Source organism: Arvicola amphibius, chromosome 7 (assembly GCF_903992535.2).
Source record: "Arvicola amphibius chromosome 7, mArvAmp1.2, whole genome shotgun sequence".
NCBI lineage: Eukaryota > Metazoa > Chordata > Mammalia > Rodentia > Cricetidae > Arvicola > Arvicola amphibius.
Window position 1 is genome coordinate 68,946,028 of NC_052053.1, and position 21,973 is coordinate 68,968,000.

At 55.8% G+C, this 21,973-nt stretch overlaps 1 protein-coding gene across 2 annotated transcripts in view; it reads right to left on the reverse strand.

Moving 5' to 3' along the window:
• The window catches only part of Kif26a (kinesin family member 26A), a 35,357-nt gene extending 18,815 nt beyond the window's left edge, over window positions 1-16,542 (reverse strand). For both annotated transcript variants that reach the window (XM_038337257.1, XM_038337256.1), the window contains exons 1-3: window positions 16,501-16,542; window positions 15,942-16,184; window positions 4,723-5,148 (exon numbers count right to left, since the gene is read on the reverse strand). In XM_038337257.1, coding sequence (XP_038193185.1) covers window positions 4,723-5,148; window positions 15,942-16,184; window positions 16,501-16,542 — 711 coding nt within the window. The remainder of the gene's footprint in view (window positions 1-4,722; window positions 5,149-15,941; window positions 16,185-16,500) is intronic.
• Window positions 16,543-21,973: the final 5,431 nt, after the last annotated feature.

Here is a 21,973-nt window from a genome sequence, read left to right on the forward strand (position 1 = left end):
CCTGAGTCCAGGTATGGTAGCTCTGTAGAAAAAGCCACTCTGACAGTACTAACATGGGGCAGTTACCCTCCTCACAGGAAAGGCTACTCAGCTCCTGAAGAACCTAGCTTCTAACACCCTCCCACCACAAGAGAAGGAACAGACTCTTTCTCTCTGTCTGTAAAAGTCCAGAGACCAAGCCAAGCCTTCAGCCAGCTCAAGTCCAGTACCCTCTCAGTCCCCAGCAGTATCCACTACCCCTGCAAGAAGGAAAGGCCAAGAGCAGAAAGGACAACCCTGGAATAGCTTGTCGGACACTGCGCTGGACACCTTATCAGTCACGTGACCATAGGTGTATAGGTATTATAGGATTACACTCTAAACCTGCCTCAGAACCCAGCCTGGCCAGCCCCCTTCTTCTCTAGGTCACGCCCTCACTTACTGTGTTTTCCTACACCAACTGAGTTGCTTAGCTGGGAGAGTGGCGCAGGGAAGCATAAAAATGTTTAAGCTGCAAGGCTGAGAGCTGCGGTCTGAGCCCTTCGGAGCAGAGCTGGATTTGGCTGAGCATCACTGGGCACAGCAGCCAAAGCCCAGGGCCAGGAACCCTTGGACAGGCTTGGGGGAGGAGGGGTATCCAACCCACGGCCCCCCAGCACCTACAGTTAGCTCGACACTCTGTGATGGCAGCGCTGGGGCCCAGGGGCCAGAATGGCTGACCCACACCCCCACACAGCCCTTCTACTCACTCCCATAAGCCCAGCCACCCTGGGGCATCTCCCAAGGCACCAGGGCCTTTGACCGGCTGACCCACCTGCACCGTTGGTCCTCCCCACACTGACCTGTCTCAGGAGTCCCGCACGTGACTTGGCTCCACCGTCCCACCAGCTGCCATGACACGGCTCTGTCCATCGGGACAGCCACTGCCAATTCCTGCCAGAAGCAGAGCCCGGACATGCCAAAAGAAGCCGTCCCAAAGCGAGTGCAGAGCAGCAGTGGTGTGGGCAGGAGGAGGGGACCACAACATGGGGAGGAGGTGGGCGGACGACCAAACAGAAAGTGTGATGGAGGCACACAGCAGCAACGAAAGGAAAAGCGTGGAGAGAGGAGAGCATGAGGCCAGCACTGGCCAAGGGACAGCGAGCAGAGCCCTGACTCCACCTGTACCCACACAGGGGTTAGACACTGCAGAACCTACCTAAGCGGTCACCCAGTGTCAACCGACCTCTACAGAACACCGGGCTAGTTTAAGAAACACAGACTAGCCCACATCAGCAGCCCTCTGGGGCTGACCTCCGCACCTACAAGGTTCTGGCCTGTGAAGGGCAGTGCCCTCTAGGATCCCTCCCCCATAATACCCACCAGGCGCTGAGGTACTGTGAAGGAACCGAGAAGCAACCTGGAGGTGCAGGCTACACTTGAGGGAGTAGTGTCCCACAGAGAATGTTAGATCTTTAGTGGGACCTCTTTGCGGCTCCCTCCTCTGGTCTCACCATCCAAAGCCTCGCTGCCTGGCAACAAAGTCCTACACTTTCAAGGCCCATTGTCCCCACCCCTGCCACAGAGGCAGCTTCACTGGGCTTCACATAGAAGAGGAGGTCACCCTGCCAACCTCCACTACATGGGCAGGTAAAATAAGGCCTATATAGGGTGTCAGCAACACTAGGAAGAGTCCGTGGAGGCTCAGGCCCAGCTGGAGCTCTTCCACCCTCCAATAGTTACCCCAGGTCTCTATGAATGGCAGGCAGCAGGTGCCCTGTACAGCCCAGCAGGCACCCCCAGAACGGTGCTATGCAACCACCCCGCAGTGGGGAACCCTGGCTCCTTGAGGCCTCCCTCTGATGGCAACTGTACCACCTCTATCTAACTATGGGATCAGGAGGTGAGTCCTATCCTGCAGCTTTTGCTTCAAGAGGACAACAGGGTTTTTGACCCCCGTGAGGGCTTCTGACTGTGGGACATGCCACAAGGCTGGCACCGAAGAGCCACATGCACAGGTGCCCCTCATCTGTTATAAAACTGGTGTCTCCACCGGACAGTCTAGGGCGGTGGTTCTCAACCTTCCTAACACGGTGACCCTTCACAGTTCCTCATATTGTGGTGACCCCCAACCATAAAATTATTTGAGTTGCTACTTCATAACTGTAATTTTGCTACTGTTTTGAATCATGATGTAAATATCTGATATGCAGGATGGTCTTAGGAGACTCCTGTGAAACAGTCCTTCGACCCCAAAGGGGTCACGACCCACAGATTGAGAACCCCTGGCCTAGAAAGACTAGTAGGAATAGTCCCCCGGGAGCTGCAGAACAATGGCTGGATGCTCCACAGGGAAAATGGTCAGGAAAGGGACCCTCTTTGATCAAGGGGTAAGGGGAGCCAGGCTCACACAGGGCTCCCTGGTGGGAGGGGAGGTTTGGAGGACATCCTTCAGCCTATAAATGTCAGTGCCAGGCTCTGTCACCCATCCATGGGGTAGGCTTATGTCACCTGAGCTGTGCCCTGAGGACAGTCTGTCATGGCTGCTCCAAACCCAAATGAGATGTGGCTATGACTTGGGTTAAAGCTATGCAGGCCAATAGCTTCTGGCTGCACTGGAACTCGGGGCTGTTAGGGTAGCTGTACCACAGTAACACCCACGTGGAGGGACCAGGGTAGCTCTCAGCCACAGCATCTAAAATGTTCCAGGCCCTGCCTGTGGTTTCAAGAGTCCATGAAGACACAGGTCATACCATCCCCTCTAAGGGCCAACTGTCCAGCCAGAGCCAACCACTTTCCCCAGCCTCTACTGCTGACCTCAGCCAAGATGAAAGCGCCCATGGAACCCAGACCTGGCCCTCCACTCCCCATCCCAGTATGAACAGGGGCTAGGTTGCCTTTCCCACGGGTGGGAACCAATCTACCTAGGCAGGCCTATCAGACCGCTGATGATCTGTAACAAATTCACAATGCATCTCTCTAGAAGTGTTTAATACCAGAGTGCCCAGGCGGTACTTGATCATCAGCAATTGATGCCCTGCTTCAGGGGACATTGCCTCATCTGCAGCCTAAAGTCCTATTTATGGTTCTAATAATCTCCCTATTGATTGCCGGGACTGTTCTCTAATTATAAATCCATTCCCACCTTCCCAAACACAATCAATGTGCGCATGAAATAGTGAGAGCCTTAAATGCCCACATTTTATGACAAGCAGGCCACAGTCAGGTTTACTTAACTAGAGGCCAGTGACCCTCCCAGCATCCTCCCCAGCCCTCATCACCACACCAAAGCATAAGGGCTATGGCCAGTCAATCTGTGGGGCCACCCAAACCCTTCCGATCAGTGTCTTAGGTCTGAGCATATCACCTGAGGCTTCCTTTGAGGTCCAACTCAATCCACCTCCTCTAGGAATTAATTAATTCACCTGAAGAGTCAGTAGCATCTGTACCCTACACCTGGGTTCTGGTCTCCATTCCTCAGGCAGCCCAGCTGTTGGGTCCAAGCCTCAGGAAGACAGAGCAGCTGACCTCCCTTCACTATGGTAAGATGGATAGACGGCCTCAAAAGATCAGCCCCTAAACAAACCCCAGGGACCTGCTCCAGCCTGAGGCACAATTCTCAGCACACGCCACACCCAAGAGCAAGACTAGCTAACAAGTTTTACCTACCTCAGAGACGCCTACAGTCAGACAACGGGAGGAATCTTCCCTACATGGGAGCTTGTATGAACCTTGCCCAGTGGCTCTGGGGTCCCTCTGCACCTCGGCACATCTCTTTGAAATGCCACTGGACACACAGACCAAGAGTAAGCGCCTACCACCCCACACCAGGGACTTTGCAAACTTCCCAGGCCTACACAGTTGGCTGTTGTTTGCCTGGAATGCATACCTGAAACTCTACCACGGAAGCACGACTCCTTGGAAACACCCACAGATCCCCTGCAATCAGGGCTCCAGGGAGCAACTGGGGGAGGTGGGAGCTTTCCCATGTAGCCATTTACACACGATCCACAACAGCCTGCCCCTGTCCCCTTTACCTCTCCTTCTCCTGCCTCTTCCCCATAAGCTACCAGTACCACATTCCTGGTAGAACTACTTCTACCTTCTCTCCCCAGAGGATCCCTCCCACTATGGTCACCAGGGGAACTCAGACAAACAGTACAAAGTACACTGCCCTCCCTGGTAGGCACCAAGGGCCCTCAGACTAAGTCCTCAAGGGGCAGGTAGCTGTGCTCTCGGCATGGTGCTCCTGGAGAAGGGCTAAGTCAAACAGGGCTCATGTAGAGCGCTGGTTGTGCCCCTGTGGTGCCAGGCCCTCCCTCCCCAAAGCCCAGAGATAACCTCTTATAATCCCAAAATCTGAGCCCCATCTTCCAGCACCCAAGGGCACCTCAAGGCCACCGGCACCGCTCTCTTGACTTCCACCCTTGGATTTCTTGAACCAGGTAGAAAGCTGAGGACATGGGATGTTGGGAAGACTCTAGGAAAGACAATGAGAAGAACCTGTGCAGGCAATGCCCCAGACAACCACTCCTGGGCATGGTCTTTAGGTCTGGATTAAGGGGAACCAGGTAGGAGGGGAGGCTTGGGTTCCTCCATCAGCCTACAGCATCGGAGATGATCTGAGAAGCAAGCTAGCCAAAGGTATCCCCGATTTTCCTGGGTTTGCACTGCCAACACCATGCTACACAGCACCAAGATTTGGTCAGGAGCCCAAAAGGAAGTCAGCTGGGATCCAGTAGCTCACATACCCAGAGCACTCACCAGGCAGGTCGGCGGCAAGAAGCTGTTGACCCTTGAGAGGCTCCACACACCCTCAAGACACTGCTGGGCCTGGATGGTGACTGTGCTCAGTGCTCCACCAAGGCCTGCTGGCGCCACAGACACCTGGACGCTGGGGCCGGGTGGCCAAGCTGTTGCCTTCCTCCTGTCAGGTCCCACAGGGGGCTGCCTCCCTGTAAGGCCCACTGGTCCAGGTGGGTCCCTAGGGCTGGGAGCCACAAGGCCTCCTCGGGAAGCATCAGGGTCCTCGTGGCTGGCAGGGGTCTGTAACAGGCGCAGAGCTTCCCGAGTGAGCTGGTGTAGGTGCGTGGTGCAAACGTCACAGCGGCTCTCAGTGTCAGGGCGGCACGCTGGCTGAATGCCAGATGCTGGGAGCTTGTCAAGAAGCAGGGTAGAGAGGCAAGGGTCCTGGGGACAGCAAGGAACAACAGTTAACATCCAGGTACACAGGGAGCCCATCGCTCTAGCTCATGCTGGAGCCAGTGCAACACCATCCGTAACATTATTATGGCCCAAACTATTTCATCTGCATGAGCCCAGCAGGAAGGTAATTATCAGAGTTAATAGGAGGTTCCCTGTGCTCCCGAAAGCCAACCCACCGCCTCACCATCATTAACCATGCTGGTTCACGACTAAGATGCGTTTGTAGCTCCCTGACAACCAGCTTGTGGGTAAAGGCACTGGTCCAAGGCCTGGCAGGAGACTAGTGAGAAGTAGCTTCCAGGGTTCCCTTCCCGAGATTTCTCTGGAGCAGGGGCTCAAACCCTATCCCTGTCTTTGCAATCTCTAGCCGGCCTTGGGAGTACCTAGGAGCACAAGGAAATACGGTACTACTGTGGATGGGTCACTTGGCAGGCTGCAGAGTGAGGGTGGTCTTCTCTGCCCTGATAGCTGAGGACAGCATCGTTCATTGTCCCCAGCTAGGGGTGCCCAGGGATCTCAAGCAGGCTGTAAGTCAGGAGGATAAGAACCCCACCCAGAGGAGGCAATACCTCCCAGAAGAGACACGCCACCCTCTGTGGGGGCGCTCCTCCCACAGAGAGACTGGGGAGAGACTGGTCTCAGAGTGACCTCACTAGAGGCGAAACACTATCCTGAGCCAATTCCCTTGGTCTCTTGGGCCAGCCCCAAGGATTACAACCCCTTCAACAAACATCAGCCTGCCTACAGATGTCACTGTGATCAGAGCCTGGGATCATTTCTCCGTGGTCCACTCCATCAGCTCCAGCTTAGCCTCCTTCTGCCCACTGTCAGACAGTTCCTTACACTAAGTTGGCCACAATAGACCCCAGGCCTCAAGGGTTTCCTTGCAAAACCTGACTCCAATACAGCTGTCACCACAGCCTCCCCAGATATACCCATTTCTCAGACGAGAGGGCTGAGGTCGGCCACTCCACCAAAGTGTCTCATTTATCCCAGAAATGCATGTTCCTTGAGTATGCCCAGGGGCTGGTCACCTGTGCCCACAATGCCTAGGAGGTTCAAAGTGCTGAAGGCTGTGGCCAAGACAGCCAATGAGTGAGAAGCAAGGGGACTATCATGACTAAGATCTTTCTTCCTTGACCCCATTTCCACCCAGAGCCCAAGGCAGATCAAAGAGTGACCCCTGCCAGGCCCAGTATCATGCCAGCTGCCTGACTTATGGCCGAGTCCATAAATTCTGGATGGTTACCAGGCCGAGAAGTGCCTGGCAGACCAAGTCCCCATTAGCTGATGCCCCGGAATTCACCAGGGAGCCCTGCAGGGGCAAGAGAGGCCTCCAGAGATGAACCAAAGGAGGGGGTAGGGGTGGGGTGATCCCAGCCAATGACCCAGCCCCAGGCCGAGGGTGGCCAGGCCTGTTTCCAGTCTGGCTCTCAAGCACTAAGTTTCCACTCAGCAGGAGGCTGCAGAGGGAAGGAAGTGTGTGGCCTGTTGCAGCCATTAGCTCAGCTTGAAAGAGGCCGCCCAGCCCTAGCTCCAGCTTAGAATCCAGGCCCAGCTACCCTTTGTTCTGGGCCCTCTGAACAGGCCTGGAGACCTCTGCCTGTCTCAGGGGCCACAGCCTCTGAAATGATCCGCTTTCCCCCCCACAGCAGGAGACAAGAACCAAAGCTGAAGGCCAGGACCGAGAGAAGAGGGTACCCTAGCCCCCAACACAGTTATGCAGAGAGCAGGAGGGGAGTCTGGCTGCTCAGGGGCAGAGGAGTTCCATCCAGTCACTGGGGGTGACCAGAGATGGGCCATCCTGCTCAAGTCCCCATTGCTCAGCCATGCAGTCAGCCCCAGGTATCTAGGACAAGGTACCTAGTTCCTAACAGTTGCCCTGCCCCCCAAGCCTTGCTACGCAAGCCCCTAGTGGCCAAGACCCAGGAAGGGGACAAGCAGCCAAGTCAGCATTTTGGTCCCCTCACCATCCCAGCCCTTGGGGGAGAAACTGAGAGTTGGGCCCAGCTAAAAGCCAAGGCCACCTTTCCAGCCCTGATCCCACAAGAGAGTGTCAGACTGCTGGGGGAAGCTGCTTGAACACTCTAACCTGCAGGGGTCGGTGGGAATCACAACACAGCACTGAGGTCCACAAAAGCAGAACCACTGTGTTGTGCAGCTAGGTCATTCGGAACCACACAGCCCACTCCGGAGAGACCCAAGACCTCCTTGTTTGGGGGACTAGCTGGGAGACTGGAGGAGGCTGAGCAGAGACCGGCTTTCTATAGTACAGTCAGGGCTCTGGAGAGAGGACTCCCGCCCCACCCAATACAAGCCTGCTGTTCCCTGCAAGGCCCTCGGACCAGACAAAGGCCTTGCAGCAGGCCACCAGATTCCCCTGCCCTGCCCCCTCAGCAGCCACCAGCAAACCCTGCTGGCTTGAACTTCCTTTAGCTGTAAGAAGCTCAGCACAGAAGGTGAGCCCAGGAGGAAATATCAGGACCCTCACTGCCATGGCCAGACTTCCTTTCCCACCCACCCACCCAAGCAACGCACTGTGTCCAGGAGCTCAAGCCCCCAGGCTCCCTGGTCCCAGGTTCAGGATTAAATTCAGAAGTCCCAGCCCCTGGTCCTGTTACCTCTGAAACATATTGCTTTCAGACAGACAGTAATTACTCCACTGCAAAATATTACTTTTAATTTCCACTTTATAGGCTAATTAAACAGATATTTTACTTGTGTTTGGAAAGTATTTTTCTTAATTTGATTCAATTTAGCACTGTGCACAACGGCAGGTTTTAGGGCACCTCCCTGTTTAAAAATGATGACTTTTCGGTTTTTATTTTGTTTCTAGGGTCTGTAAGTTGCCTTAAGTAATCCTTCCATTTTCTCCTGTGAGGATGGAAGGCGGTGCCCAGGCTTCAGCCCTGCCAAGCTCTGCCCAGGGGTCAGGGAAAACAGACTGAACCTTCCCCAGCCACTGGGAGACTGGAGGACCCTGCTCCCAGTTCCTGCCACAGAATCAGGGGCCTTAGCTGGCCATGTGAGACCATCCATCTCTACAAAGGGAATCCCAGCACCCATGGGAGGCCCAGTGAGAAGCCAAACAGGCTTAGAGTCCCTTTATGCCTGACACCCTGGCTCTCCCCTCCCTGCACTGCACTGCCACACAAGTACCCTGGAGGGAGCAGGCATGAGGACCCCATGACTACAGTACTTGCTACCTCAACCTCCCTCCCTTCCCAAACAAAGCATTCTGGGCTATGACCCTGTACAGCAACTGTTTCCGGAGATGACAACAGGTCCAGGAAGGGACTCCCAGTGGCTTGCTGTTGAGGACATTCCTGTGTCTCGTGCGGCCTGGCAGGGTGGTTCAGGGCTCAATTTTCCAGCCTGGAAACTGGCAGGCACACCCAGGCTGCCCTGGTCCCCCACCCTCCCAGGGACCTCACTAGAGGTCTGGCTGGGCTCTCCAACTTATCAACCTATAGCCCAGCCCACCCAGCACTGACCAGCACGCCACCCATAGCCCCGTGCCAGGAACAGTCCAGCCGGGCGACTCAGGACAGACTCACTCATTGAGAGTCTCCCCCTCAATAGCTGCCCTGTTCTCCACAAAGAACCCCCACGGGATGCTAGAGACCTGGGGAGCACCAATCGCCTCAGCTGTGGGGATAGTAGCTAATCAGGACCCCACCTGAAAGGGCGTAAAATAGACGCTCTGACTCACCAGACAAAGCACAAAACCCCATGCCTCAGTTTCCCCATTGGACCTATGAGGCAGCAAAGCATCCCCTGAGGCTGTATCAGGTTCACACTGCCAGGTTAGGGTACATCCCCTCCTGAAGCTGGGCGAGCTGGTGCCACTGCAGACAGGTGAACAACAAAGAAGCCAAAACTCACCAGTAACCAGCTGGAAGGGAGTGTGTGCAGAATCAGGCCCCTGCCTCTCTCCAATCCGTGGGCAGACTCCTAGAGATCTCAGCCTGCAGAAGGCCACAGACGAGCCCCCATCCATTACCCTCCCTCCAACAGGGGCTGCTTCACAGTCCTGGAATGGGTCGCAGGCATATTTCTGTGGGCATATCCAGCTCTCAGCAAAGAATTCTAGGGACAACCCAAATCCCAGCCATGGTCCCAGGGCCTGAGCAGCTCTGTCCATGTTACCCTGAGGAACTGCCACCTTACGGTTCCCAGCCCTATCTGCCAGTGCTGGCAGTCTCTTCATGAGCCTGGGCAAACCCCTCCCACAGTCTGATGCCGGGTCTCTGGCTGCCCTTGCACCACCCTACAGGTCTGACTCTTTTCTGCAGATGCTGCAGGCCTCGCGTGCCCAGAGCTGGCCTCACGTGCCCAGAGCTGCCTTCCAGGCCCTCGGCACTTTGCTCAAGAACACAGACAGGAGGAGAACGCAGGGAAGGAGCTCAACCAGCCTTGTGGCCTTTAGCAAGCAGTGTCCTGCTCCATCTTCTCCCTAACTACACAGGAAGAGTGACCTAGGTGCCTGCACGCTCAGAAGTCTTTAGCCTGCATGCTGGTCCTGGCCTCTAGTACCAGGAGACTGGCTGCGGTGCTCTGGCCTTCCCACCCACCCAGCTCTTCTCCCCAGCAGGTCTTAGGGTACCTATAGAAAAGGAGGGGTCCTGACCCCACAGGAAGTGCCCTATCATAGCATCAAGCCCAGCCAACCCTCCTGCCAGACAGGCCCAGCACCTTCTCTGCCCATCCAGCACTCCACAGAAGTGAAATGATAGGCAGGCAAGGCACCTGGTGTCATCCGGAACCCAACAGCCACCACCTGACAAAGCCCTTCCACCCACCAAGAAAACGCCCTTCTTAAGAAACTGAGGCACTTACCTCAGGCCACACAGCCTGGGCATCAGAGCTGAAGCTCCAACCCTAGGATCCCCACTCCCAGGCCTCACCCCTTCCCATCTTCCGGCTGGCCACCTTTTAAGGGACCCCCACCTCTGCCTCACGCCTATCAGATTTCTGGGTCTGGAATCAAAAAGCAAGAGCCAGACCTCTCTGTAAGCTTCCTCCTGTGGAGGCAGGCGTGGGACAAAGGATGGAGAGGCAGACAAGAGAAAGACAGGCCTTAGGGTTACACTAAAAACAAAAACAGAGTTGGCTTCAGGAGAGTCTCTGGGGTTCCAACAGGAAGGAATTCATGGCCTCCGGGAGGCAGAGCTGGGCTGGGGCCACAAGCTGGAGCAACAGGATGGAGAGGAGCCTACCCAGCACTCCAAGCCCCTGACATAAGATCTAGCGTGGCACGCTCCACCCGGGAAACAGGAAGCAGCTCGGGCTGACCCTGTGGCCGGAGTCAGAGGTCAAAGCAAGCAATCTGTAGACGCATCCATCTAAATCCAGACCCAGTCAGCACCAGGCCTGGCCCTGGGCCACACACGACTATAAATTTGCTAACACAGTGACCTGTGAAGCCCGCCCATGCCCTCTCCCAGCAGGATGCTACCACAGGGCAGGAACACGACTAGGCTGGGGGCCTCTCACCGGGCACCAGAAGCCTAACAACCAGCCTTAGGCTTCCTGACCACAGAGGTTTGCATCTAAGAGGCTGTCCTGAAGAATAGGGTGCATTCATCTACACTACAATGAGACCCTGCAAGGGTCCCAAACCACAAGGAACAATGGTGACTCCAATTTGGGCCTTGTAGGAACTGATGAAAAACTACGGCCTCTGGTTACTGCCGCAGGCTCCCCTTGCCCATTGCTTACTCCAGCAGGAAGGGAGAGACTAAACTCAGAAGCAGGGCAGAGAGACCAGACCACCCACCTGGCTGCCAGCAGGAGCCCACGGGGCCAGGCCAGTCATGCCCACTTGCCCTGCACTGCTCAAGTTTCCCATTCCATCAACCAAATAAACAGTGAAGTTAGGCCAAGGCATGCTCGGCGTTGAGGTCCCACTTACTCCAGGCCTTGGCACAAAGACTGTGTGGTAGCTTCCAGGAGCTACACAACGTAAACTAAAAACAAAACGATGTGACTAAGATAGAGTCCGAAGTGAATCCACAGGAACGATTGCTTCCCTTAAGACAACAGTCCCATGAGGTTGGTTGTCTGGAGTGGGACAGCTCTATGGTGAGCTTCCTGGCAGGCCAAAGTGAAGGAGCGCTAGGCCTTCCCTGCTAAGTAAGACAGGAACCAGCTTCCCTGACTTCCGCCTACAAGGTAGTTCCAAGACACCAGAGGGAAGTTTTGGAAAACCCTACCTACTCCAAACCATTGCAAGTCCCCTTCAGTTTGCCGGAGCCACCATTCAAAGAGCAGGGGAATCCTACACAACCTCCCTGACCCCACATTACCACAGCTCAGGAGAGGGGAGTAGGACATGGATTACTCGGCTCTTGTTTATTAGCTCTATGTATGAAAGACAGCCTTCCTGGTGCAAGACACACACACCACACACACACAGACACACACACAGACACACACACACACACCTTCAGACATGAAGCTTGTACTGGATCCCAGACGAGCACAACAGCCATTCCAATGCTGCCCCAACAGAAGTTCTGAGGGCAAAGAATCCCACACTTACGCCTAAGTTCTTCCCCAAGTGCCACCTCCACTCCATGCATGGAACCACAGGCCAGCAAAACAGGTAGGGTGGACCCTGTAATAGACCTATGCATTGTCCCACACTGAATGAACGGATTCAACAGAGGAACAGGGAAGCCAGTCCAGAGAACTGCAGAGGCTGGAGGGAAATGTTGGCGTTACCAGGATCCTCCTGGTCCCAGCTGAACCCTAGAGTAGCCTGGATCTCTGAGCACCTCCAGTCAGGCCCTGGAGTAGACACCTCCCTGCTGAGTCACCTTATCCCCTGCCAGCCAGTCCCAGGGAGCACCAGCCCCTCTCACACCTCCCCTAACAGACACCTGGGCTCAGCTGGGAACCAATGCTGACGCCAGGGCCCCACCCTGAAAGGCCCCAGGCACCTACCTGGCCTGGCTCCAAACATCAAAGATGGCAGCCCATAGGAGTGGGGAAGAACTCTAGCTATCCCAGAGAGCAACTTCCGAATCAGAGGAACCAGCATCAGTCCTAGCCCACTCAGGGCCACAAACTGTTGTGGGGGAGCACGGTCTTACCTCCCCCCAAGTTTCAATGCAATCAGAGCTAGGAGCTGTGCAGCCAGAGCATGTGTGCCCCTGCAGACCCCCCTCCCCTCACCCCAAGTAGAAGGTGATACAGTGAGAAAGGGCCAAGGCAGACCACAGTGTCGTGATGGAATGAGCACATACCATGGCACTGAGGCCAAGCCACAGGGAGGGCAGGAAGGCTCCAGAGCCTGACCCTCAAGGGCTGGTTCCCATGGGTGTGGAGGCTCCAGAACCAAGACAACGCGATCTGGGCTGGATGGGAACAGGAGGAACAGGCAAGAGACCCAGCCTTTGGCAGCCTTGCTCACTGCTCTGGTCATGCAGCCACAGGCCGCAGCAAAGGAACAAGGGCCTCAGGAGGCAACGGGATGGAACTCTGGCTGGATGAGCGGGAGACCTGCAGGACCTAAATGAGAGTCAATCATTTTCCCGTTGGGGAATCATTAATTCAGCTCCTGTATTGACAGTCTGAAAGAATGTCACTAGTCCAGGAAGCGGCACCACCTCGGAATAACCCTCTCTAATCAACAGCAAGACATCCTTTGTCGGGGACAAGGACCATCCTCCTCCGGGGGCATGGGGAGGCATCACCTAGGGACATACAGACAGAATGCAGCCCAGCAGCCTTCAGGGTCACCACCCATGAGGTATGAGAGGAAAAGTCTGGTCACTCAGTTGTTTAACAAGCATTTCCATGCAACTGAGACCTCTTCATAACACAGCAGAGCTACTGTGTGAGGGTGGCACCCCAGACTGGGGTAGAGATGAAGAATGGCACCCTGGACTGGGGTAGAGATTTAGGGTAGCACCCTGGACTGGGGTAGAGATGAAGGGTGGCACCCCTAACTGGGGTAGAGATGAAGGAAAGGGATCATCTGCTGGAACTTTGTGGAACTTCACTGCAGCAGATGTAGACACAGAAAGATGGGGCTGGGGGACCTGAGCTTTGGCTCTCAGGGGGAAGGCACTGTGCTCTAAGTCCCAGACAGGCCGCAGAGACGGGAATATCTAAAAGGAACCACAGCAGCGTGATGGCAGGGCATCTGGGCTTCAAAGACCTGGGTTCCAACTGCAGCGTCCAACAGCCATGATTACCCAAAGACCCACAGTGAAGATGACCACCGAGCCCACCTCAGAGCCAGAACTCACCCCCGTACTGTTATATGCACCTGAGAAGAAGGCGAAGGGGACCAGTGAAACAGGAGACTAGCCAGGAGGTCTCACCAAACCCACCGGAAGCTCCAAACCCGCCGGGACCATAACTGTCTGCTAGTTACGGGCTGGAAGTTAAAGGGGACAAGCCTTTCTTAGCCACAGCATGGCTAGGGAACAACATGCTACCAGGCTGCCCCCATGGCCCCACAGTTCCCTCTAATACTGAGAATAGACAGGGACCCAAGCCAAGGACTCTGAGGGTCCAGCCAGCAGTGAAAGCCTAGCAGGCCTTCTGCCTGCTCTAAGAACCACAGAGATAGATGTGAGATTCCGGCAGACTCCTCCATAAGCTGTAAAGTACTGTCCTCATGGGAGAGCTCCTTTCCCCATGACCAAAATTAAGAAGTAGACCCCGCAGAGGATGCTAACTCTCCACCCTAAATTCTTAACATCATCTTGACCTTGGTGAATAGAGATACTGGAGCTCACAGGTGAAGATCAAAGGTCCCCCGTCCACCCTTCAGTGGGCTAACTCCCACCTCAAAACAGACCGTGTGTGTGTGGTGTATATGTGTGTGTATGTCTCTGTGTGTGTGGTCTGTGTATGTGGTGTATGTGTGGTATATATGTGTGTGCGTGTATCCATGTGTGGTGTATATGTGTGTGCATGTCTGTGTATATGTGGTCTGTGTATGTGGTCTGTATGTGTGTGTGTGTGGTGTATATGTGTGTGTATGTCTCTGTGTGTGTGGTCTGTGTATGTGGTGTGTGTGGTGTATATGTCTGTGTTTGTGTGTGGTGTATATGTGTGTGCATGTATCCGTGTATGGTGTATATGTGTGTGCATGTCTGTGTATATGTGGTCTGTGTGTGTGGTGTGTGTGTGTGGTGTATATGTCTGTGTTTGTGTGTGGTGTATATGTGTGTGCACATCTGTGTGTGTGTGGTCTGTGTATGTGGTGTGTATGTGCACATAGTGGTTAAGAGAGGGCTATGGTTGCAGCTCCCTGCTGAGACGGGCTTGCCACACACTGGTAATAAAACAATGGCACCTATTGAAATACTGGGCCGCAGGTCCAACCTGTGCCCCAGGGTTTTCAATTTTCTCTGGAGAGAAATGGATGGCAGAGCCTTCCTGTGCTGGGACAGCACTCCACAGGTTAGATAGCATTCCCACAATAGATAGAGGCCACCCTGTGCGACAAGAGGAAACACACAGTAATAGATGAGGGGCTCAAAGCCACACAAAGCCCTGGCCAGCCCACCAGGCCCAAGTCAGAGTGTGGAGCAGCAGCCTGCATCAAAGGCCACACTCAGGAGCTTGGAGAGGGACAGCAGGGTCTACAGAAAGAGGCCACAGACCTCCATCAATGGCTCTCAACTCTACCAGTTCACTATGTGGCTGCAGCTTTCTTTACTGGACCACCCACCAGTAAGCAGCCAGCTGGCCCGGGGCCTAGGCTGCACACAGCCAAGGCTGTGAGCTGGACAGGGGTGGCATCACAGCTAAGAACCAGGCTGTCTGGGTAGAGAGTATGGCAAAGGCTGGCCGTCATTGACAAAAGCCAAACAACACCGGTGGTCAGTCACACCCCATACAGGCTCACAGATCCAGACCCTGGCCTGAGAGGCTGTAATATCCCCACCCTAGGATATAGTCCTGCTCTTTACAGATGCCAGGAGGGACGGGGGAGGTGCCCAGAACAGACACACCTGACGGCATCCACCACATCTGCCCTGGCCCAAAGGGCACTCTGGGTCTCACCCTAAGCACAGCACTGCTTGGAGGACTGTATTTGGACTGGATGGGGATTTCAGGCACTTCCCAGGGCCTCCTTCACCAAGGCTGAAGGTCAGGAGTGGCTTCCTGTGGAGACCCCCACACCCTTGCCTTGCACACTTCCAGGGACCATTGTTCCCTGGAACAATGCTCCTGCTCTTTACAGGCCTGGCAAGAAGAGGGGCCAGGCCGGAAAGCCCAGTAGACTCCTCTCCCATCAACCAGCACTTGCCAGTCAGGCCCAAGTCTGGGAAACCCAGAGGCTCAGTAGTCACTACCCACATGAAAGGCCTAGGCCAAGAAGCAGATATCCAGGGCAGGACACAGGCCCACGACAGACCCTAGGCAGCTGTGGGTGCCCCACAGTTGCAGAAAGAGGCCCATTCTCTCTCCTTTTATGCCTTCTGTCAACAGGCATGCCAATGCCCAGGTGCCCAAAGTGCCACCCCATGCCAAGCCCCGCTCTGAGTGAAGGTCGTCTCCCCCTTATCTACTCCTCCCAAACAGTATGGCTCCAGCTACAGGACGTCTGTAGCTAGGAAAGAAATCTACCCAACCCCTTCTCACATGCAGCAGGGTGGGTTGCACCCTACACCCACTCTTGCAGACAGGGAAGCTGGGTAAGAAAAGTGGGCTTATAAGTTGAACCCGCCACGCTCCAAGCTCCAGCCCCAAACTCTACCACGTTCCAGCTCTGCCTTGTCTGAGACATGGCGTGAAGAAGAGTTACTTACCCGGAGGGGAGTCCCGGGGCCGCTGACCAACTTCCATGCCTGTCGTTTGAGCTCCACGAGCTTCGTGTGGCAGTGGCGGCACCAACCGCCTCCACCAGCCGAGTGGCCCTGCTCTGCGCTGGCCCCAGCGCCCTCTGGAGCAGGGCGGCTGCTGCATGGGTCTTGGTCGAGCCCGGCGGGCAACCTCTTACGCGGTGATACCTCAAGCGGCTGGGGCTCACGAGCCGGGCCACACTCAGCTACCTGCGGGGAGTGCGGGAGGAGAAGAAACAGTAAACCCAAGCCTTCGGGAGGCGTTACTGCAGTACTCCACGCGGCCGACTCCAGACCTCTCAGGACCCTAAAGCCACGCTCTCACAAAAGTTAGAGCCCTGGGTGCAATGCCAGAGATCCCTGGCGAAGAAGCCCCAGCAAGACGTTCAGGGGTCCCCCGCCGGGCTTCGCTCCAGGCCCCACCCCTAGAGGGCGCCGCGCATCCCTCGAGCATCCTTGTTGTCCCGGGCTCTGAACCCGGTGCCCGCCGGGCCCTGCCGCCCGTTCCTTGCCCAGTCTTGCATACCGCGGGCTGCACTGCACACAAGGAAGCTCCGCGGCCGACCATGGCCCAGACGCAGGAAAGGATGCGTTGGTTTTCGGGGCGCCGTGGCTACGTGATCCGCCCCGGGGGCACCCCCATGACCCGGCCTCCTGCTCTGAAGTTGGTTGAGCAAGCGACTGGTAAGAGAGAGCGCTGTGGCGGCAGCAGGCTTGCTCCGGGACAGGCTGGGCGGGGGCGGGGGCGGGCCAAGGCCCGTAGAGGGAGGGAAGGAGGCGGGACACCAGAGCACCGCCCCCACCCCCGTAGAGCCAGGTGGGCGGGGGTCTTGCTCCTCCTTGCGGCCCCGCCCACTGCTAGGACCCCAACCTGTCAGGTGAGTACGGACGGGGGAGGGACGGTGGGGGCTCTCGAGACACTAGTTACGCATGCGCTTCTGTCCCTCCTGAGCGACGGTGGGGTCTGCGCGCCTCCTGGGAAGCATCTAACCTTCTCATCTCTTTGCGAGCGGGAAAACTGAAGCTTTTGCCCAGGGTCGCATAGCAGGGAAGGGGGGTAGGTTGGGGAGTAATGAAAGGAGCTGAATCCCAGCTTCCCCAGCACACCCAGTGTGGCTGGCCACCCTTTGGCTCCAACTGTCTCAGTGGGTGAGGGTCTACGTTTCAAGAAGTGCAGTGTGCCGCTAGGAGCTTTCTGGAAGTATCTTGGCTGCCGCGTGAGCGCCTGAAAGTGGATTGCTCGCTGCGCCGCCTGGGAAGAGGGAGGAAGCGGTGCGGCTGGCCCTGGGGGTGTGCTGGACCTGTTGTTAGCAGGCCTGGCAGATGGGAAGTTAGCTCCGGGATTAATTGCCTGTTTGTCTCCGACCCGGAGGTCTCCCCCGCTTCCCCTAGCGACCAGTTGCTCTCGCTCAAGTCAGACCCCAAATGTCACCACCATCTGAGGTCACAGGGGGCTCAGTCCCCAGCTCCGGATCAGCCCGAAACCCCCAGATAGGAGCTAGATGAGAGCTGCGGCGGGGCTCCCCATGACACAAGCGCCACCTGCTGGCCATCGCGTGCACAGGATTTGAGGGCGCAGAGACACAGGATGCCACGCGTTCTGAACGTAGAGCTTTTCGCTTTAGCTGAGACCTAGGACAGCGAGCCAGGATGATTCAAGAGAAGAAAGACCCTGGCCGGACACTCCCAGAGCAGTTAGACCCTCGCACCGTATAGGGTCTTTCAAGTACCCTCCTTTCCGTTTAACTCCCCTTCCCCACTCACCCCCAGCCTGCTTACTTAGCCCTCCACTCCTACGCACTGTTGGCCAAGAGTGGGATGAATGATCCGGTTTTCCAGGTCATCTGTGACTTAAAAGAATCTATAAACACGACGGGGAGCCATAAATAAACTGGGAACGGGCTCCCCACTTTCTGCAACCCCCAAGCCTCCAGGCCCTTTACTTCCTCTTTTCAGCTTTGCAAAGGCGTCCGCCCACCCTGGGTTCTGGGTAGCTTCTAGCATCACCCTCCCCAACCCGTCCTTACAAACCCTGTAAACAGCGTCACCCCGCCCCTCTACGGCACTGAGACAAACAACCGCGACCCAGGAGGTTCGCACATCTATATCGACCCCCCTCTCCGCCCGCTTCCCTCCCCCTTCACGTGCACACGCAGAAGCATCACCGAGAACCCAGGCCCTGCGCTCGTGATGGGCCACACCCGCAACTTCACTTCCCTACACCAGCGCGGCTCTCCGGGAAGCATACTCTACACCCGAGTTCCCAGGGGACACAAAACACAGCCCCGCAAGACTCTGGGGTGCACCAAGCAACTGAAATCATCACAGAAACTCAGATCACCTCTGCCCTAGCCTTTTCCTGCCCATCCTTGCAAGGTGAGAACTGGGATCTCTGCGCTAAGCTCTCCTCCCTGGGTGACCGCTGCTCAAGGATCGGGTCCCAACGCAGCCCGGACTAGAGAGGAAGAATCAAGCAGCACCAACCCAGGAAAGTGCAGTCTCCGTGCGACATGCCGGACTCCGCCCGAGACCTGCCGCGTTTTCTCTGTGCTGCGCAGCAAAGTCGCGGGACAGCGTCACCGCTTCCACCCGGGCCCCGCCAGTCCTCACCTTGCCTCGCCTCCGCAGGAGGTGACTGGTGAAACCCAGGATGATGTCCGAGTCCAGGCAGAGCGCCCCCATCTCCAGCAGGCTTGGAACCTTGCGGGGCGCGCCGCGGGGCGGCTCTGGGGACCCCGGCAGCGCCATGGAGGAGTGGACCGTAGGCAGCGGCCCCGCGCGTCTCCCGCTGCCGCCGCAGCCACCCCGCCCGCGCGCTCCCTGGCCGCGCGCCCGCCCGTCGCCGAGTCCCGCACGGCGCAGGCAGCCCACCAAGCCCCCAGTCCTCGGCGGCCCGCGCCCCCCAGCCCTGCGCTTGCTCCGCGCCGCGCGCTCGCGCGCTCCAGCCCCGCCCGCCCGCCCGCCCGCGCCGACAGCGCCCCCTCAGCCCGGGCGGCGAGCCGGACACGCGGACCCGTGTGGGGAGTGGTGTGTATCGGAGAACGGGTGACCAGGACCCCGCCAGGTCCGAACCTAACCGCCTTCCGTGCCCCAAGACTCCAGAACCTTATCAGGTGGGCCCTGGCCCCAGACAGGCCTACTGCCACCAAGTTGGGCTCTTGGAAACCTCTGCAGATAAGGGGCTTCTTTCCAGCTTCACTCTTTTGCGTCCTAGGCGTCTTGGGGTCCGAGCCTCAGAAAACATCCAGGCAGATGACCTTGTGCTCCCCACCCTGCCCATGTTCCAAGGCACCCATGCCTCGGACGTTGCTTAGGAACTCTACCCCCTCCGAAGCCTTGGCCAGCGATGGGATCACGACACGACGTCTGGGCAGGGGGTCAGTCATGGGGAGAGGAAGGGTTACCTAAATACCATAGATCCCCGGGAACGATCGTTAGAGGTAGAGGGTATAAGAAACAAGAGGCACAGGAACTTGAAACAGGACCTGGAAGGACACGAGGTACAGGAAGGAAATGTCTTCAGAGGCACTGCTAAGCGGTTGAGGCCCCCTGCCCCCTCCACACTTCACTAGGGAGAACCTTGGAATCTCTCCATCCCCACTTCTCCAGGTGGAGACCTTCAGGCTCTGAGGTGCCTCGCTTGACTCCCCCCTGTGGCAGCAGGAGATCAGTGTCTCAGCTTGACAAACCAGGAACCCTGGGCTTCTTCCAACACACTCGGCTGAACAACTTGAGCAGGCCCGTAAAGACAGCCGCCCGGTGCCTTCTAAACAGGAAAGAAACAAGAGCGTTGGGCCTTTCTACCCCAACAGCCACCCTTTCAATAGCCACCCTTAGTCTGGAGCAGATATCAGGGCAAGCCGGAAAGAGAATGGAGGCCCTCTTGTCAGCTCCAATTTGGGGGCCCAAGCTCTAACAGGACATCAGGCTTCAGTCCCCCCCTTGGGGGGGGGTAGTGCAAGGGATGCAGCTTCCCCCAACTCCCCCACCCCATCCCCTCCAAGTCCCTGAACCATGGGGAGGAGGCCATCAACCATCTCTGTGGATTGATTAAAGTCATTGTAAGGATTTTTTAACATTTAATTTACCAGGTCGAGGCCTGGGCAGAGCTGTCCCCAGGGAAATCTAGGCCAAGGGAACTAAACAGAAAAAAAAAAAAAAAAACCCTCCTGCAATTGAGTGAAGCCTCCACAGGATTAATTGGCAGAGCCCAGCTTCCAATCAGGCCACACACAAGATATTTCAGGAAGGCTGCAGTGGTCAGATTCCTGCAATGAGCATGTGGGGCTATGGGCCCCCCCACCTCCTGGTGGTGCCTCCTTTGCTGGAAGGCACTGACATTGCGCAGACCAATACCTCCCTTACCACCCATCAGACCTTTAAGAGAAAAGGCACCTGCTGGCATAGGTCAAGTTAGGCAGGCATCTAGACCAGCTCTCAGAGTGGGTACTAGAAAATACAGTCCAGGCAGGCCATGCAACATGGCCAATCCCAAGCAGATCATCCCAAGGGCAGTGGATGGACCTCAGGTAGGCACAGGCGGCTCTTGGTGTGATGGCTTAGGTGTTGTACAGGGATGGCACAGCAATGAACAGTGTGGCCTCAGTTCTACACCTGGGGCAGTCCGTGCTCATCAAGGCCTGAATCTTCCGCACAGAGGCAGAAGAATGGAGATATTGCCTCTTGGAGGGCATGGAAGGGCTTTTGCTTCATTTGATGCCAATGTGTGAGTGTTTAGGGTTTTGTTTTGTTTGTTTTCAAGACAGGTTCACTGTGGAGTCCTGGCTGCTGTGAAGCTCACTATGTAAACCAGGCTGGCCTTGAACTCAGTAGAGATCTGCCTGTCTCTGCCTCCCAAGTGCTGAGGTTAAAAGCATGTGCCTCCATGCCCAGACAACTTTTATGGGTTGTTTTGATCTGGAAAAGATTGGGTGATCCAAACTGGTAGCAATTAAGGGATCTGAGGTTCATGATCCTCAGCACCAACAGATTCTTAGCCTTCCAAGAATGGTAGGATGGGGAGAGTCTTTCCCTGTTTCTGAGGTGCTTGATAGCCTCCCTCACTTCTGCATACTTGGTTGCTCACTGTGCTCCCTGATTTCCCATCCTAAGACCATAGAGAGTTTGGTCTTACTGGGCAGAGGAAGGGTTGGTACTTCAGGAGGGCAGCCAGTGAAGACAACCATGTTCATAGGGATGTGACCTTAGCTCAGTGGTGGACCTCCTCAGCCCTAAGGGCTGCCATAGTCACAGGGATAAAAGGGGTCACCTTCAGGAGGTGCTCTGAAAGCTAGGAGAGTGAATTGGTTCGTTTTTTCCTTTACTCTATCCCCACATTCGAATGCCAAGACGTTGTTCATTGTTTTTTTACTATACTTTTTGGACTTTTGGGGGTGGGAACTGCCACCCAGCTCCCAAATAAAACACATGGAGTCCTATTATTACTTATAAATGCCCAGCCTTAGCTTGACTTGTTGCTAACCAGTTTTTCTTAACTTATCCCATCTACCTTTTACCACTGGGATTTTTCCTTTTCTTAATTCTGCATATCTTTCACTATTACTCTGTGACTGGCTGAGTGGCTGAGTGGCTGGGTGGCTGGCCCCTGACATCCTCCTCTCCTTGTTCTCTCATTCCCCCTTTTTCTTCCCAGATTTCTCCTTCTATTTATACTCTCTGCCTGCCAGCCCTGCCTGCCTATCTTTTATTAGACCATCAGGTGTTTTAGGCAGGCAAAGAATCACAGCTTCACAGAGTTAAACAAGTGTTCCAGAGTATAAACAAATGCAAAACACCTTACAATAGCATTCTACAACAGGGGAGTGACATGCCTGTGGGGATGTGCCACCACATAACCACCTTCATGCCTTTATCCTGACCATAATGCTAGAAAAGATGCCTCTAATGAATCTATTTCACAAAGGAAGCTGAGACTAAGCAATGAAACCTTTTGCTGGATGGCTGGAGTCTGGACCCTCAGCAATGACTCTCGCTGTCTC